This window comes from Phascolarctos cinereus, unplaced genomic scaffold, assembly GCF_003287225.1.
Source record: "Phascolarctos cinereus isolate Bilbo 61053 unplaced genomic scaffold, phaCin_HiC Scaffold_5;HRSCAF=322, whole genome shotgun sequence".
NCBI classification, from domain to species: Eukaryota; Metazoa; Chordata; class Mammalia; order Diprotodontia; family Phascolarctidae; genus Phascolarctos; species Phascolarctos cinereus.
In genome coordinates, this window is record NW_027555958.1 from 358921930 (window position 1) to 358941599 (window position 19670).

General features: G+C 41.9%; 1 protein-coding gene across 2 annotated transcripts in view; it reads right to left on the bottom strand.

Moving 5' to 3' along the window:
• Positions 1-11193, bottom strand: part of MTARC1 (mitochondrial amidoxime-reducing component 1) — a 42873-nt gene extending 31680 nt beyond the window's left edge. Inside the window, exons 1-2 of one of the 2 annotated variants that reach the window (XM_020982226.2) lie at positions 10680-11182; positions 6011-6184 (exon numbers count right to left, since the gene is read on the bottom strand). In XM_020982226.2, the coding sequence (XP_020837885.1) occupies positions 6011-6184; positions 10680-10996 (491 nt within the window). In that variant the 5' untranslated portion in view covers positions 10997-11182. Of the gene's footprint in view, positions 1-6010; positions 6185-10679 lie in introns of both variants that reach the window. The other variant, XM_078156302.1, reaches the window with a different exon arrangement.
• Positions 11194-19670: the final 8477 nt, after the last annotated feature.

Here is a 19670-nt window from a genome sequence, read left to right on the forward strand (position 1 = left end):
AAAGGTGTCAAACATGCGGTCCTGTGGGCCACATGTAGCCCATAGTACTCCTGCAGCCTGCACCAGATTAGAATATGATCAGGTAAAAGTTAACAAAATAAACAAAAATAAAATAAAACATAGATAATGTTAATATGTGGTCCAAAGGGCTCCTTATGTATGGTTTATTGCCTCTGTCCCTTTCTATTAGAATTTGACACCACTGGTGGGTAAAGTTACAGATCCAGACCAAAGTAAAAATGTCACCCAAGGCACTTGAGATACAAAGACAAAAAAAAAATCAGATAATATATGCCCTCCAGGAGTCTATCCTCTAAACAGGGAGAGAGGGATGTGAGATATATAAATACAGTATTTTATTATCCTTTTCTTTCATGGCTCAAGTCCTTTGTGAACAGCCTTCTCTGACTGTTGCTATTCAGTCCTTTTTAGTCACGTCCGACTCTTCATGACCTCATTTGGGGTTTTCTCAACAAAGATACTAGCATGGCTTGCCATTTCCTTCTCCAGCCCATTTTACAAATGAGGAAACTGAGGCAAACATGATTAAGTGACTTGGCAGGGTCACACAGCTAGTAAGTGTCCGAGGCCAGATTTGAACTCGGGAAGATGAGTCTTCTGACTCTAGGGCAATTACTCTATCCACTGTGTTACCTAGCTGCCCCATATCCTTCCCTGATCCACCCACTTAAAAGTGTCCTCTCCCCACTCAACTTTCCCTAGGCCCTTTTGTCTAGATCTGCCCTCTTTCCCCATTGCACTCTACCTTGCATTATACCTATCCTCACATCGTATACCATGAGAGAAACTTTTCTTCTCGGGGGAGTCCGAAAAAACGTTAGGAACAGAAGGGAATCTAAAACCTTTGAACTCCACTTTCAAAGCTGCCTCCAGAGCTAGACCAGGTCCTAGGATCATAGGTGAAATGCACAAAGAGACTTCAAAAGCCACCCAGTCCAACCCCCTCATTACACAAACGAGGAAACTGAGGTCAAGGCAAGCTAAGCGATTTGCCCAAGACTGCAATGGTAGTAAGCGACCAGAAGAGAAGAACCCCAGTCCTCTGACTGGAGACAGTACTCTTTCCACTGTACCACACAACCAATCTCTCACAGCACTCTATTCACACCTTGTTTGGATGTGCCAAACACTTCATCAGTCAACCAACAAGCATTATCAAGCATCTCCAAGGCCCTGGCACTGTGCTAGAGACTTGGGATACAAAGATAAAAAAATGAAACAATCCCTTCTCTCAAAGAGCTTGCATAATAAAAGGTACTCTCTCCTTCCCTCTCTGCCCCAACCCCCACTACATACACACACACACACACACACACACACACACACACACACACTTTATTCACAAGAATAATTTTTTTTGCCTATTTCAAAAAATACAACTTCCCACCAAAGAACTAGGGCAATGAGATGGTGTAGTGACCAGAGGGCTGGGCCTGGAGCCAGGAAGACTCATCTTCCTGAGTTCAAATCTGGCTTCAGATGCTTACCGGCTGTGTGACCCTGGGCAAGTCACTTAACCCTGTTTGCCTCAGTTTCCTCATCTGTAAAATGAGCTGGAGGAGGAAATAGCAAACCACTCCAGCATCTCTGCCAAGAAAACCCTAAACAGGGTCATAAAAATCAGACACAACAACTCAACAATCACACCAAGGAATAAAGAATCACCAATACTGCAAATATTCCAAAGAATGAACTATAAGCCATTCCAAAGAAGGAATTCTCAGAATGTTTGTGATAATCACAGCACCACAGCACTCATTTCATAGCCTCCCAAAAGAACTAATCTAAAAGATACTCATTTGGAGGTACAAGATCCAATGTGTTCAGTCTAATATCAAATTACCTTCTAATCACACTTTCGACAGTTCCCCTCATTCCTCTCCCCTGAACTCCACCATGGCAGCCTTTAGAAGTCAGCTATCACTGTCTTGGGCAGTGAAATGTCAACCTACTAATAAACATTAATGGGCAGCTTCCTTTTGGGGAGAAAGAGGATTTGAGAGACCGGGGAGGGAGTTGGAGTAGTTTAAGAAAAGGAGTGATAATGCAATGTAGAGACGACAGCGAATAATTGCCTTAGAAGGATTTATATTTATCTTGAGTCAATGGCATGGGGGGACAGGGGGAAGATAAGAATTTCTAGTCCCTCTACTTGCCAACAGTTTCCATAGTAACCACTCTATAGGCACTTGTTTTTATACTCACATACTGAACTAAGTTTGATGAACAGAAATGGCTCTTCTTACCCCATCCCAAGTGTAGAATGAATCAGATGTAGATTCAATTAGGGGACCACAGAATCTCAGTCGAAGCGGGGATCTTCAGAGGCCATCTAGTACAACCCATCCCAGAACAGGACTACAACATCCCTGATGAATGGTCATACAATTTCTTCTTGAATATCCCTCATATGGGGGAAATTACTACCTCCATACCACAACTGGACACCGCTGATCATTGAGAAGTTTTTCAACAAATGGAACTTCCCTAAACAGAGGGAACAGATGACACTAAGTCTGCAAATAAGGCCAAGAGCACAAAAAATACCTAGGCCTAGGCCAACTGAATTCAGAAAATGGACACAGATTCTATCACCTCAATTACAACCATCATCTCTATTGTCTTCTGCCCTAGCCTGGCTGTGTTATTAGAGATCTATACTCTACTGACAAAAAAAAAAATTAAAAGATCAAGGACATAATATATGCAATACACAATATACATATAACACATAATGATAGTGATGATAATCATAATAATAATAGCGGCTAACCTTTATATAGTGTTTTAAGGTTTGCCATATGCTTCATATACCTTTTCCCATTTGATCATCTGACTCGGGGAAGGCACAGTTAGACATAGTTCGTTTAAAAGAGAAAAAAATCTGAAAGGTTTAGTGGACTGCAAACTCAATATGAATCAGCAATGTTATGTGGCAGCTCCCCAAAAAAGCTAACGCAGTCTTGGGCTGTGTTAAGAAAGTCATAGCTTCAAGAATAAGGAGGCTGTAGTGTAGTGTATCTATATCTAGCCCTGGTCAGACCACAATTGCAGTCCTATGTTCACTTCCTAGTGTCACAGTTTAAGAAGCCCATTGATAAGCCAGAGAATATCCAGAGGAGGGCAAACCAGGATGGCAAAGAGTCTGAATTCATGCCTTCTGAGGATCACGAGTTAAAGGAACTAGGTATATGTAGGATGGAGAAGACAATACCGAGGGGGAACATAATCAGTGTGTTCAAGCATGTGGAAGAGGGATCACACTTGTTTTGTTTGGTTCTAGAAGGCAGAACCAGAAGCCATGTGTAAAAGTTGCAAAGAGGAAATGTAGGAAAAATCTTCTAAATCAATTAGAGTTGGCCCATAATGGAAGAAGGAAACAGCAGACCACTCCAGTATCTTTGCCAAGAAAATCCCATAATGGGGTCACAAAGAGTCAGACATGACTGAATAGCAACAACATAATAGAATGAGTGGCTTTGAGAGGTGGTGAACTCCCCTTCACTGGATATCCTTGAACAGAGGCTGGTTGACCATTTGTCAGGCATATTATATAGGAGGGATTCCTTTTGGGGTAAAAGATGGCCACTGAAGTCCCTTCCTACATTCCAATTCAGTGATTCTGTGATCCTCACAATAACCTTATGAGGTAGATATTATTTTACAAATGAGGAAACTGAGGCTGAAATGACTTGCCTGGGATCACAATGCTAATATGTATCAGAAGCAGGATGGGAAACCAGGTTTTCCTGCCCGCAAGCCAGGTACTCTATCAATTGTATTCAAGATCCTAAACCCACAAAATCCCCACCACCACCACCACCAAAAGAAAGAAAAAAGTTTGACCTAAAAAAATCAAATTCTAGTTTGGAACTTACACCTCCACTTCTTTTTGGTAGCAAAAACACGATTGCGGGGCAAAAATAATTAGAAAGCAATATTTCTTTTGGAATTCCCAAATACGGACACAAAGAGTAGTGGAGAAAAGCCAGAAGTGACCCTGACTTCATGAAGAATACTCAGAATCTCTCTGAATTAACTAGAAATCTTTAAGAAATTATGTGTGGGCTCTGGTTACAAATTCTTTATAGGAGGATGGTTTCACCCATGGAGAGCAAACTTAACCTTTGTCCAAAGCAGTTATATGCTGACAGAGATTTTAACATTTGGCTATTTATAAATGTTTAACCTTTCAGACCAAAAAGTTTACATGAGACCATGTAGAACCAGGAAAATGTCTTTTTTTTTACATTGTTCTTTTTTTAAATATAAATTTATTTATTTTTAGTTTTCAACATTTACTTCCACAAGATTTTGAATTCCAAATTTTCACCCCATCTCAGCCCTCCCCCAACCCCAAGATGGCATGCATTCTAAATACCCCTTCCCCTAGTCTGCCCTCCCTTCTATCTCTCCCCCTCCTTCTCTTATCCCCTTCCCCTTCTATTTTCCTGTAGGGCAGGATCGATTTCTGTACCCCATTTCCTGTATTTATTTCCCAGTTGCATGTGAAAACATTTTTTTAAAACATGTGTTTTTAAAACTTTGGGTTCCAAATTTTCTCCCTTCCTCCCTCCCCACCCACCTTCATTGAAAAGGCAAGCACCTCAATGCAGGCCATACGTGTGAAGTTATGTAAAACACTTCCATAGTAGACATGTTGTGAAAAACTAACTCTATTTCCCTTAATCCTATCCTGCCCCTCCCATTTATTCTATTCTTTCTTTTGACCCTGTCCCTCCTCAGAAGTATTTGCTTCTGATTACCCCTTTCCCAATCTGCCCTCCTCTCTATCATCCCCCTGCTCTCTTGTCCCCTTTCCCCTCTATTTTCCTGTAGGGTAGGACAGATTTCCATACCCAAATGAGTGTGTATGTTATTCCCTCCTTAAGCAAATTCTATGAGAATAAGATTCCTTCATTCCCTCTCCCCTTCCCCTGTTTCCTCTCCACTGTAAGAGCTTTTCTTTTGTTTTTGTGAGATAATTTACCCCATTCTACCTCTCTCTTTCTCCTTCTCCTAGTATAATCCTCTCACCCCTTAATTTTATTCTCCAGATATGATCCCTTCATCTTCAACTCACCCTGCACCCTCTATCTATATCTATCTATCTATCTATCTATCTATCTATCTATCTATATACACACACATACATATAATTTTTCCCTCCAACTACCCTAATACTGACAAAGGTCTCATGAGTTATAAGTACTATATTTCCATGCAGGAATGTAAACAGTTCAATCTTAATAAGTCTCTTATGATTTCTCTTTCCTGTTTACCTCTTCACGTTCCACTTGAGTCCTGTATTTGAAAGTCAAATTTTCTATTCAGCTCTGGTCTTTTCATCAGGAATGCTTGAAAGTGCTCTATTTCACTGAATGACCATTTTTTCCCCTGAAGGATTATACTCAGTTTTGCTGGGTAGGTGATTCTTGATTGTAATCCTATCTTCTTTGCCCTCTGGAATATCATACTCCATGCCCTGCGGTCCCTTAATGTAAAATCTGCTAAATCTTGTGTCATCCTGATTGTGTTTCCACAATAGTTGAATTGTTTCTTTCTGGCTGCTTGCAATATTTTCTCCTTGACCTGGGAACTCTGGAATTTGGCTATAATATTCCTAGGAGTTTCAGGAAAATTTCTTGTATAAAGGAATTACTGAAGGTCAAATTTCATTAATACAGCTCCAAAGGAACTTCTGTGACTTAACTAATTCTTTTTTTTTGGGGGGGGGGGCAAGTAATGTTGCTTCAACAAGCTAGTAACCTCAGCTTTCCAAATCTTTAGAATCTACAGAAATTGTTTTGTGATGTTATTTTTGTACCTTTTACCTATATCTAGCAATTATTTTGTGTTTCTTCTCCTACATACTATAGATGTTTCAAAAATTCTTCAGTGAACTCTCTTTCCTAAAGTTTCTAATTTATTAAATGCATACAAAATAAAGTCCCCAAAGAAAGAATATTAAAATCACCTCGCACCTTACCTGCACTTCCTCACCACATTGGCGGTGGGTACTTTGACAGGCAGAATCAAGTCTTGGGTGTAGGCTGCACTGAGGATCAGGGAGTCGTTTTCACAGGTTAGGGAAATTAGCACCAGGCGAGGCTCCTGTCGAGCAGTGACCATGTTCCCTTCTTCATTGACGACGAGCCAAAACCTGCCGTTAGCAGAACACAGCAACAGGAGGCACACAGAGATAATCAGAGCACAGCAGCAGAGTGCCCCGAGGCTATATTTAGTGGACTTCGAAGGAAAGGGAGAAGGGGAAGGGGAAAAAATATGGTACCATATAGCAATGCTGAATTTACCTCTTAGATTTCAAGGTCCAATGATCACACAGTAAACGAATACATAGCTATAAAGCACTATGAGTTGCTTGAGGTTATGGAAATTCAAAAGTAGTATCCAGAGATAGTATATAACAATGGGGGAGAAAGCCACTCTTGGGAATTAGAAAGACCTGTATTCATGTCCTGTTTTCGACATACACTAGATGTATAACCATGGGGAAAGGACTTAAGCCCTCAGTTCCTCAGAGGGAACTCTAAAACAATGTTACAGGTAAAGTGATCTGTGTGTGATCTTCCTGAAATCAGGAAGACTCATTTTCCCAAGCTCAAATCTGGCCTCAGACACTTACTAGCTGTGTGACCCTGGGCAAGTCACTTAACTCTTTGCCTCATTTTCCTCATCTATAAAATAAGCTGGAGATAGAAATAGCAAACCGCTCCAGTTTAAATGGGGATCACAAAGAGTTGGACACAAGTGAAATGACTGAACAACAATGTGATTTGTATTAGTGGAGGGAGGTTTCACACTGAAAGTTCCCTCTAGTGATGAAATCAGCTCTGGCTCTCAGACCCACCTAACAATGGTGTGATAGAAAATGGTGTGAGAGACAAAGTTCCAAGCATGGATCAATTTATTAACTAGACTGTTGTTGTTTAGTCATATCTAACTCTTCCTGACCCCGGGGACCATAGCGCACCAACACTGTCCATGAGGTTTTCTTGGCAAAAATATTGGAGTGATTTGCCATTTTTTTTCTCCAGTGGATTAAGGTAAACAGAGATTAAGTGACTTGTCTAGGGTCATGCAGTTAGTGACTGAGGCACTATTTAAACTCAGTTCTTCCCGACTCCATGTCCAGGACTTTATCCACTAAGCCACCTGCATTAGCTTGGTCAGCAATAACCAATAAAGTGGGTCTCTCAATAACCAAAGACCTCAAGTGAGGGAGGGCAGGTCTTTTATGGTGATTGACAGGATGACAGAGCAAAATAAACATAGCTGTATCTGAGCTACATAGGTGTGCCTGAGCAACTTAACTGTTCTCATTGGCCAGAAAATAAAGACCTTCTGACATCAGCTTGACCTTACAATTGTTTGGACCTCTCCTTCCGAAATCCCTCCTCAACCACAAACAACATATGTGTTACCAGACAAAGGTAAAATAATCCTGACTGATAGACATTTCAATGGAAAGGTGGGATAAGGCTCATCTCAGCCCCTTCCCATTACATCATTGGGAGATGAGATCAGTTCTCAGCTGATGGCGGTAATCCTCAGTCACTGGGTTTAGTCTGCAGATGCCAGTTGGTACAAGAGTTGAAATTGATGAGATTTAACCTTTTAGGTTTATCAGGTTTCTCTGGAGTGTGGGTGGTGAGTGAAGTTACTAGGGTAAAGAACAGTGAAGGGGAATATTAAATCTAGCTTGATTAAGTCTTAACAAAATAGAATTTAAAATTAATTTTCAATTTCACAACAAGCAGGATAGCAACAAAAACCTGATCATTTTCAAGCATAACCTAAGGAAGTGATATTTTTAATTCACAGAAAACTTTGGTGGGTATTTCCTGTAATGAAGTCTTATGTTTATTTTCCTTTATAATCTACAGTGTGAAATAGTAGATAATGTGCTGAACCTGGAGTCTAGAAGAACCTAGCTCAGATCCTTTCTCTAAGGCTCACTAGCCATTTGACTATGGGCCATTCACTTCATGTCCTAGAGCACAAGCAACTGCTTATGATTTATCTACTAGATAAAAAGAGTTTCTACTTGGAAGTTTCCACCCTTTCCCTAAATAAAGACCACAGAAGAAGGCATATTAGTTTATTAAAAAAAAATTCAGTTTACAGATATGAGAAATTAATGAGCCAAGTTCACAATTCAAGCCCCTTATCCATACACTTACCTATTTTGTATAGCAAATTCAGTGACTTTATTACTCTATTAAATAAAGAAGCACTGCTGTGGGGGGAGGGGGCAGCTAAACAGCAAAGTAGATAGAGCACCAGGCCTGGAGTCAGGAAGTCCTGAGTTCAAACTTGGCTTCAGTCACTTACTAGCTGTGTGACCCTGGACAAGTCACCTAACCCTGTCTGCCTCAGTTTCCTCATCTATCAAATGAGCTGGAGAAGGAAATGGCAAACCACTCCAATATCTCTGCCAAGAAAACCCCAAATGGTGTCATGAAGAGTCAGACTCGACTGAAAGACTGAACAACAACTATTCTTGAGGGGCATTGGAGGCCAAGGACTCCTAGCTTTGGAGAAAGGAGAGCAGAGAGCAGAAAGTGAGTGAGGGCACTTTCACTGAAGATACAAATTGCACGTTTGGAATTTGTAGGGACACTTTCCTGATAAGGATATATGGAAGTAATTTGGATGTAAATACCCCCATCCATTGTTTAGAGAGCTATTGGTGCAGCACTACCATTTCCATCATACTCATGTGACAGAAACACGGCTAATATGTTCAAAACCCTAAAAGACAGGTCATATCATTCCCAGAAGGGTCAAAGGATATAATCCTGTCCCTAATTCTCTCCATCCTAACCCTCCCTCTCCCAATAAAATATTTACTAGTGTCATTTGAATGTTTTGGTTCTTATCGATAGATAGCCAAGACAAGCAAATATAATCAAAGGATCCCGGAAGGAACCTAAGTATTGCTTAATCCAATCCCCTAATTTTTCAGATGAGGAAACTGCAACCCAGAGAGGAGTGAACTAAATTGCCGGAGATCACAGAAGCAGTAAAATTATAGTATCAAGATTGGAAACCAAGTCCTCTGACTTTTGCTTCCTTTGCATCATGCCAACCTCCTGGAATCAATCATTATTCAAATTCTGCAATCTCATTTTCCAGAACAGATCTGTCCTTCCTCCCCTTGCTGCTCACCTTTCCGGTCTCTCATTCCTCCATTGGTCAAAGGAATGGAAGGGGTGGGGCAGGGGAAGGAAGAAGGGAGCAGACCTAATCTCTCCATTTTCCTATTTCTTCCAAAAATGTGAGGGGAAATTGAAAATAATGGTTAAGAGAAGCTGGATCTGTGAACCTGTCATTACCCCAAGTTTCATGAAATGCAGGAGCCCAGAAGTTAATTATGGACTTAATTGACCAAAATGGGCCCTTTCCAGTCCTCAACTCCATTTTCCCTTCAAGGGTAATTGGATTTAAAGTGCAGGCAGCTGTCCAGCAGCATCTTAAATAGGACCCCTGGAAGGTGGCATCAAAGTTGTCTTTCCCCAATAGAATCTAAGCTCCTCAAGGTCAGGAATTACTTTGATTTTTTTTTAATTACTTTTCATCCCTGGCATCTACAACAGATGGAAGAGCCCTTGGGAGCCAAATCTAGCCTCTTTATGTTACAGATGAAGAAAATGAGGCCCAAAGAGATTAATGACTTGGCCAAGGTTACACAGCAAGTAAAGTATCTGAGATAACATTCTCACTTCCCAATGTTAAGTCCAATACTCTGTCTACTGTGACACTAAATAAAAGGTTATTGACTGATTGATTAGGCCAGCTAGGTGGTGTAGTGGATAGAGTAGTGGTTCTGGAGGCCCTCAGTTCAAATCTGGCCTCAGACAATTAGGTGTGCGACTCTGGGCAAGTCACTTTAGCCCTGTTTGCCTCCGTTCCTCATCTGTAAAATGCATTGGAGAAGGAAATGGCAAACCATTCCAGTTTGGGAAGAAAATCCCAAATAGAGTCATAGAGGGTCCAACATAACTGAACAACAGATTGATTGATTGGTTTCATTGAGCTGGGGATGCTGGGGGTATGAGGAGGGAGAGTGGCCTGCTTTCACAAAGTCTCTGAATGTTCATTTTTGCCTTCGTCTGGTTTTATTATTCATCATTACATGAAACTCCCTATGTAAGGGGCACCCTCACATAGAGTAATATAGAACAATGCAGATCCCCAACACAACTGAAAGAGATCTTTTGAAAGTTGCTTAGGTCAATGAGGGGCAATTAAGGGACTTGCCCAAGTCACCCCTCTCCCTAGTGAGTGTGAAAGACATAACTTGAACCCAGGTCTTCTGGACTCCAAGTCTGGCTGGTCCTCTAACCGATGTGTCACAATACCTATAGGGTGCTCTGAGATGATTTTTCCATTTCCAACTGTTCAATGAACATTTAATATATGAATTTTCCATCATTCGGACACACGAAGGGCTGTGGGGACTTGGCAGTAATTGTGAGCCACAATTCCTCATATTGGGAGACTGTGAAAACAGCCAGCAACTGAAGACTAGGTCAAAATGTATATTTGCATTTTGTACATTAATGTAGGAGCCTGTCCACCCCCGCCCACTCCCTATCCCAGGGACTGGAGTTGTGCCCAGAGCGGGACGGTACCTGTCTCTCAGGTTGCCGCTGCGCAGCCCCAACTCGGTGCATTCAGCCTCGTTCACAGGCACCCCCTTGCAGGACTTGATGGGGTAGATCCAGAGCTGTGCCACTGTGCCCACCTGCTGCAGCCGCCGCTGTCGTCTCCGCCGCCGCCGGTCCCTCGTGCTCCAGGCGGCGGCCCCCAGAGCCGCCGCGGCGGCCAGTCCCAGCGCGGCCGCCCACAGCCAGGCGGCCCTGGACTGCGCCGAGGCTGGGAGCGCAAGACGGAGGCGGAGCTGGAGGAGGCTGAGCCCGGTGAGGGCAGACGAAGCTGCGGCGCCCATGACTGCGGAGGGAAAGGCTAAGAATGTGCGCTGTCGAACGGCCGTGGAGCAGAGGAGAGCGCGTGCAGCTCGTGGGGCCCCGCACCGACGGGGCACGCAGGAGCTGGAGCCCTAGGCTCGGCCACCGGCCAGGGCCTCGGTGGGAGGCGCGGGCCCTGGCCCGACGCCCCGAGTGGGAGGGGAGAGCCCTGCACCCTTTGCGCTTCCGCCCTGGGCAGCCAGAACTCTGCCCCCCGGGTCAGAAATATCTGGCATTCTCCAGGGAGGGGGAAGAGAGGGTGTGAAGGCCCCCATCGGCCCTGATCTATCCTTCCCTTCCCCATCCATGTCTCATCTTGACTTTAAGTTTCTTTTTAAAAATGAAAATTTATTCTATTCTTAACACCAAAGAGAATGGTCATTTATATATACTTAGGGGAGAAAAAGTACTGTATATAAAACTGTAAATCTCTATCATGTACACCAATGATGGCAAACTCAAATAGAAACAGGAGGCCACCGACCTGTACACAAGCTATATATTGCAGGCTATATATTGGCTTAGTTTCAAAAACATAATGTTATCTATGTTTTATTATAATTATTTATTTTGTTAAGTTTTTCCCAATTACGTTTTAATCCTGTTGGAACAGCTTTCCGAAAGTGTGGCCAGATGTTTGACACCTCTGGTGTACATCATACATTACAGATCTGCAGTTCTTTGTAAACTTCTTATGGACATTGTATAGTCAGCTTGTCTCTTTAAGTGTGTAAGGATAGTCTGAAGCTTCCAAAGATGTTCTGGCCTTCCTTCTGTTCCCTTTGTTTGAACAGGGTCTACTTAAATCTCATCTCTTCTTTCCATTTTCTTTTTGCCATCCTGTCTCTAACCCCTCTTGCCCTTCCACCTATCTCCACTAGAAAATAAAAAATAAAAGCAAAAACCCTGTAACAAGTATACATTTGTCAAGCAAAACAAATTCCCACGTTGGCTGTTTCCAAAAAATTTACTGCTCTCCATCAAGAGGTGGGTAGCGGGGGCAGGTAGGTGGCACAGTGAATACAGCTCCAGCTTTGGAGTCAGGAGGACCTGAGTTCAAATCCAGACTCGGACACTTAACACTTACTAGCTGTGTGACCTTGGGCAAGTCACTTAACCACTTAACCCCCATGCCTCACCCAAAAAAAAAAAGAGCTGAGTAGCATATTTATGTTCTGTATTGTGGAATCAATGGTTGATCATTTCATTATGAATTTCAAGTCCCAATGACTTTGTTTCTACTGGCAAATTCATATTTATTGCTTGCAAATATGAGAGTTTAGGGAAGGCCCAGCAAGAATTGGAATTTTAAAACCAAGCATCAGACACTTCCATGTAAGAAATGTACTCAGCTCTGGGTAGCCTTGTAGATCCTGAATTTTGCAGTATCTTCATAGCTTCAGGTTAACGCTACTGAGTTTAATTCAAAGGGAAATGCAGGACTAGAAGAAGAGGCTATCAAAAAAGAAGGAAGTCACAGAGGCAGAGGTGGAACCAATAGTTCAAACACACACACACACACACACACACACACACATATACACACACACACACGTACACACAGAGAAATGCTTTTCTGCTCTGCTTCCATGAGTATAGTACAGAATGTTGGAGTGTAAGTAGCAATTATTTCTGTTCTGGCCAGAAACTCTGAGGGTCTTCCCCTCTCAGACTGATTCTTATGTGAAGGTAAACTAGACCATCTTTTGCCTCAGTTCTTACCTAGCCTTTAACTACCGAATAGGTATTGTCTCAGACAAACAGAGACCTGGGAAGACCTTAGCTTAAAAAGGCCAAGGTCGCCCACCGCACCCCAGGCCATCTCTAGTCTTCCTGACCTATGTCTTGCCACTGGACCTGAATGACTCTGGAGGAGAGAGTGAGGCTGATGACTTTGCACAGCTCTGCCTCGCTTAAATCCTTACACTTACAAGTCAAGACATCATCCTCCTGATGCCATTGGTCCTCTTCAAGAACCATATATATATCTATATATCTATATATCTATCTAGATCTACATATATATCTATATAGATATATATGTAGATCTAGATAGATATATAGATATATAGATATATATGCCACCATAATATATTTAGCCAGTACCCTTTCAAATTCTCAAACTTTGCTATTTCAAAAAGAACTATAAATATTTGTGTGTGTATCCTTAAAGTTTGTTTTATTTAATTCTAATCCCTCCCTTATTTATTATTATTATTATTCAGTCATGTCTGACTCTTCCTGACCCCATTTGGGGTTTTCTTGGCAAAAAAACTGAAGTGGTTTGCCATTTCCTTCTCCAACTCATTTTACAGATGAGGAAACTGAGGCAAACAGGGTTAAGTAACTTGCCCAGGGTCACAAAACTAGTAAGTTTCTGAGGCCAGATTTGAATTCAAGTCTTCCTGCCTTCAGGCCCAGCACTCTATCCAGTTAACCGCTTAACTACTCCCTTATTTATCTTCCCTCTAATCCCCCTTTTTTTTTCTCCTTTTCTCTCCTATTTCCTTGCTGAATTAAATGTATTTTTCTCCCTTCCTAACCAATTCAGAATGAAGTTCAAGTGTTATCAGCTCCCCCCACCTCCTTATCCTTGCTTGTAGGATGTCTATTTGTGTATCCTGATTATTTGAGATAATTTCCTCCTAATTTTTCCCCTTCTTCCTCTAGTATATTCCTCTTTCTCTCTCTTTCCATTCCTCTTTTAAAATCAAGACAGATGAGAATTAGTTCCAGATCTTCTGTCATCATGTCAGCCTAATTCTGTCTAATTATGACTCCTGATGATGTAGGGCTCAAAGGGAATATATGTATCTAGAATGCTAGCAGTTTATCCTTGTTTAGTCCTTTATCATTGTTCATTTGTGTTTACACTTTTATTTTTCTTTTAACTGCTGTATTTGAACTTCAGAATTTCTATAAAGTTCTGGTCTTTTCATCAAAAATGCTTGGAAGTCTTCTATTTCTTTAAAGATCCCTTTTCTCTCCTATAGGATTATATTCAATTTTGCTAGGTAAGTAACTCATGGCTGTAAGATTTTACATATATATGTATATGTGTGTGTGTGTGTGTGTGTGCACGCGCACGCATATATATGCATACATACATACATAGACACATATTTGTCTTCTGTACTATGGTATTCCAAGCTCTCCTCTTCTTTACAATAGTAGTTGCTGAATCATGCATAATCCTGACTGTGGCTCCTCAGTACTTCAATTCTTCTTTGCTGGCTGCTTGAAGCATTTTTTTCTTTGACCTGGAAGCTCTGAATTTTGGCCATACTTCCTAGGAGTTTTCATTTGGTGATTCTTTCAGGAAGTAACCAGTGGATTCCTTCTATTTCTACATTGCTCTCTGTTTCTAAGAGATCTGGGCAGTTTTCTTTTAAGATCTTTTGAAATATGATGTCTAGCTTCTTATTTTAGTTATAGCATTCAGGTAGTCTGATTATTCTTAAATTTTTTCTCCACAATCTGTATTCCAGATCAGTTGTTTTTGCAATGAGACAGCTTGAATGTTCTTTTTTTCCAGACATTTGACTTTGTTTTAATATTTCTTCTCTCATGGAGTCATCTGCTATTTGATTCTTTCTATTTTTCAGAGTTTATTGCTCAGTCCAGGTTTTGTACTTCTTTTTGGCAAGCTGCTAATTCCTTTTCCAGTTCTTTCTTCCACAGCTTTCATTTTCTTTCTGATTTTTTTCCTTTAGCAGTCTCAATTCATTGACAAAAAAAATTAACTTTTTAAAAGTATATGTTTTATTTCTTTGATCCAGCAATTTAACTCTTTTTAAAAACTCTTCGAGCAGGTAGATGGCACAGTGGATAGAGCTCTGCCCTTGGAATCAGGAGGACTTGAGTTCAAATCTGGCCTCAGACACTTGACACCTATTAGCTGTGTGACCCTGGGCAAGTCATTTGACTCCAATTGCTTTGCCAAAAAGGAAGGGAAAAAAAAAGGAAAAAAACTCTTGCTTCATCTCTTTGGAGAATTCTCATTGAATGTGTGCCCAGCCTGTGTTTTCCTTTGAGGCTTTTCTTGTAGATATTTTGGAGTCATTCTCTTCTAGGTTTGTATTTTGTGTGTCCTTGTAGCTTTTTATGGTGGGATTCTTTCTATTTGCTCATTCTTTCAGCCTACTTTCCAGCTTTGGACTCTTAGGGTCAGGTCTTATACTTCAATAGGGAAGATCCTACTGCTGCTTCCTTGGTGTATTGAATGTGTGTTGTTCCAGGATCTGAGGGTCAGTTTAGGCCCTGGAACTACAAACTTTTCAGTGCTCCCAAAGTGATCTGATCCAGAGCCAAATCTGACTACTAGCTTCCTGGCCTAAACTCTACAAGTTCCTAACCTAAGTTTGAATCTGAGCAGCAGTAGACTGCTTCTAGATGTCACTATGCCACTGTCATCTAATGGAGAATCTCTACTAGTTTAGAGTTACAGAACTGCAGTCTCCCCTTTGGTTTGGGATTCCTGCCCTGGTTATTCTTCTAGAGTTGTCAGATTGGGCTGGAGGCTAGGACAGATACCCTACCCGCTTCTGGTATCTGCACCAGATTTCAGCTGCTGGCTCCTCAACTTGCTCTTCTCTATATACCACCTAGGGCCTGCGACCTTTGGGGAAGATGGAAGAGGCAAAGGTCCATTTCCACCCCGATCCCCATCGGTCCACCCTGGTTCTGTGACCTAGCACTAGGTAATAGGCAACAAAGGTGCCAGTTCACATCTGTCTCTGTCCAGGTAAGGGCCTGGGGGGTGCCCCAGTATGGGTCTGGAACCACTTCTTGCCTCAGTTTACAGCCTCTCTCCGGGCTCCTGTATGCTCTGCTCCAAGCGCTCCACACTATGCCTAGTCCCCAGTGTCCATGGATTTCTCTATCTCCTTGTGCCAACCCTGCCTGTAAAAATGATTCGCTACGACTCTTTCTTGAATTTCCCAACAGGAGTGTGTCTGGTGCTTTTTCTAGATCTGTTGGAGGAATTTGGAGGTGGAAGCTCCTTCCTGCACTGCTCCTCATCGCTCCACAGTCCTGGCTCCTCCCCTCTTTGCTATTGTTAGTAACCTGCCCTTGTCCTTTTTCCTCCCTATCCCCTTTCATTTCTGCTCCCATTCTTAGAACCCGAACTATATGGCTGTACCCTCCCTGAACCTTATAGAGGTGAAGATTTGTTAATTATTCGATAAATATTTCAGAGCACATAAAGTGTCCAATCAAGTCAATTAGCATTTATTTAGTATCTGCTAAGTGCTTGGGATACAAAGAAAGGCAAAAACAGTCCCCACCCTCAAGGAACTCACAGTCTAAAGTTCAGGAAGGAAAGGGATCATTGTAGACTGAAATTGTCAGGTAAGCTTTCATGGCAGATGAGACTTGAGCATCAGTATTAGATCATCAGAGAGAATTGTAGATAACCACTAAGTCCTATCTCTTTTCGAGGATTAACTCAAGTGCTACCCCCTGCAAGAGCCCTTGAAATACCATTGGTTTTGGAGGGCTTATTTTCTGATCTTAGTTGAATGAGTATCTGGATTTGGAATTGACTTCAGGGGCAGGGAACCTGCAGCCTCAAGGCCGTCTGTGGCCTTCTAGGTCCTTGGGTGCAACCTTTTAACTAAGTCCAAGTTTTACAAGTTTATTAATTAAAGGGACTTGTTCTGGGAAGTTTGGATTCAGTCAAAGGGCTGCACTTGAGGCCCTAAAGAGCCGCATGTGGCCGTGAGGCTGCAGGTTCCCCACCTCTGGACTAAGTGATGACCATGTGAACTTTGAAAGGTCAGGAGAGGTATCAAAGATCTCTCCATCAAATGGCATTTGCAGCAGAATCCACCAGGCTTTATGCCAGCTTGGGTAAGAGTTTATGGCCTCTCCTGACCTCTATACCCTCAGTATCTCATCCTTCTTCTCCAATCAATAAATATTTATTAAGCTCCTTATATGCCAAGCACTTGTGTCAGCCAGTCTGCAAAGATCAAGAGGCAAGAAAATTGGCTGGTTAACTAGTACCTTTTTCTGAGGGCACCCCAGTTCTGGTTGCGCAACCAATCAACAGTCAACCTCTTCATCTTATGGTTGGCACTGGAACCAGTTACAGAATGTCTGTGCATGCTCCAATACAGGGAGCAAAGTGCATTTATTGCACGTTATCATGCCTTTCTAGAAAGACTCTCCAGACTCTTTCACATGAGTGTTTTATTTCCTCCCCAAACTCCACCCCTGACACTATGATCCCAAATGTTCCTTATCCAATCCTTACTGTGTTCAAGTCACTGTATGCAGAACTGAGAACGCAAAGACAAAATTCAAAACAGTAAAAACAGCCCCTTGTGGAGTTTACATGTTATTAGAGGGATACAACCTGTTGGTTGATTGGTTGGTGGGTTGTCCTTTGTTCTTGAAGAGGACCAAAATGACATCACTATGTTGGGGTAAAATGGTACGGGTGATGTCTTTTGACTCGTGCATAAATTGGATTTAAGTGAAGCAGAATTGCACAGAGTCTTCCACCTGACTCTCTTTCAGAGTCATCACAGTCCAGTGGCAAGGCAAAAGTCAAGACAGCTGGTGATGGCCTAGGATACAGTGAATGACCTTGATGTTTTCCATGTCTGACCAAACTGAAAGGGCTCCACAACACCTGCTTCAGCCTCCTTCATGGCCACTGGAAGAAATTGTTCTCATTTGCCCATTCTGCCATGAGAAGTCCTCCCATGCTTGAAGTAGACACCACTCTAGCTCACCAACAGGTTTGAGATCCCCTCAGTCATCCTCAACCTGGTTTAACCCATCTGCCAAAACAGTTACCCAGATCTTGCTATTGCGTATACTATAGCTTCTTGGAGCCGCAGGTGAGAATTGGATGAATCAGGTGGACACCAAAAGAGGCAAGCAGCCCTCAAAAGGGCTCAGCAGCCCTCACACCAGAGGTACTAGTCTTCCCCGAACACTCCTATACCCCAACATGTAAATAGATAAGTATATACATGATCATTTGAGATGAGAGAGAATACTAACACGTAGAGGCATTAGGAAAGGCTTCCATTAGGAGGTAGTCCATGAACTGAGTCTTTGAGGAAGACAGGGCTTCTAAAAAGGGTGGGGAGGAAGGCATGCTTTCCATAACAGGCAGCCTAGGCAAGGTCATGATGTTAAGGGATGAAATGCAGAGCTTAGGCAACATTGGGTTCCATTTTGGCTAGAATAGAGAGAAGGTAAGGGCTGGTTCTTTTTTAACCATGGTATTTGGTACCCAGCCCAGCACTGATTAGGCTGGTTGTGATGCCTGCATCTGATTAAGATCTAGAAAGAATCTGTTCCCACTACTGTGTACAAATGCAATGCTTGCCTGAAGCAAGAGGAATATTTAGCTGTTTCTCATAGACACCACACTTAGTTTAGTGTTTGACTTCCCAGCACCTAGAGAAAGGGCACCGGTGGAGCACCTTAATATTTACTGAATAATAACTGAAACATTCCTATAATTTTCCTCATTCTCTATTCTCATCCATGAACTTTTAGGATTAAAATTATCACCTCTTTTGTCTCCCAGTTCTACTCTCTCCACCCTCTCTGCCCACTTCACACCACCTTCTCCCTTAACCTCTAGGAAAAACCTATAGAAGTATACAAAGGGGAAGGGGAGGGAACAGGAAGGATGAGAAAAGGAGTTAATGATGTAATGTTTTCCACCAGCAGATAAGAGGGAAGAGTAAACTGGGACAAGTCTAGCCCTAGAGGAAGAAACATTGATTAATAGTTGTAGATATGAGTCTGGAAATGAAATCATAGATTTAAAACTAGAAAGGAATTTCTGTGGTCTTCTGGTCTAATCCTCTCATTTTACAGATGAAGAAAATGAGGCCTAGAGAAGTTGTGACTTGCGAAAGGTCATGCAGATAGGAAGTAGGAGAACTAGGAATGAGCACAGGTCCTCTGACTCTTAATCCAGCTGCGTTTCCATTATATCATAATGTCTCATGTCTTGGCACAGCAGTGTACATGATTCTGAACTAAAAGTTTCTTTACACTCATACACATACATATCACTAATTGTTATGTTTCTACTCCTCCTCTTCCTCCCACCTCAGCTTTTTAATTTGAAAATTCAAGGGTCATCATCTGTTTTGTTCTAACCAAATTCTTCGATTTCCCATAGGATACTGAAAATCTGGTTTTCAGATTTAATCACTTCTAAAGGTTGCCCAGGACACAGATGGCCCTGCCCCACAGGGAACTTAGATTTGGGGAGAACTCAAGATCCAGGGTTTCATTTGATCATAGATTTAGAATTGGAAGGGACTTCAGATCATCCAGCCCAACCCCCTCTTTCTATGAATTAAGAAAAAGAAGCCTATAGGAGTTAAGTGGCTTACCCAAGATGACAGAAGTAGCAAATGACAAGGCTATGATTGAACCATAGGTCCCCTGACTACAAACTTTGCACTATACCATAAAGGTGCATTGATGGAGCAACTTCCCAAAGGAGACTTTAACAAGGAGAAAGACCAATCCTTCCTCCTTGGCTGGAATAAAACAGTAGAGTTTGAGTAAAATATCAAAGGAGATAAAAAGAATGACTATAGAATGGAATTCTCTTCATATTGACCTTGGGCAAATTCACAAAACATTTGTTATTAACTGCCTACTTTGTGA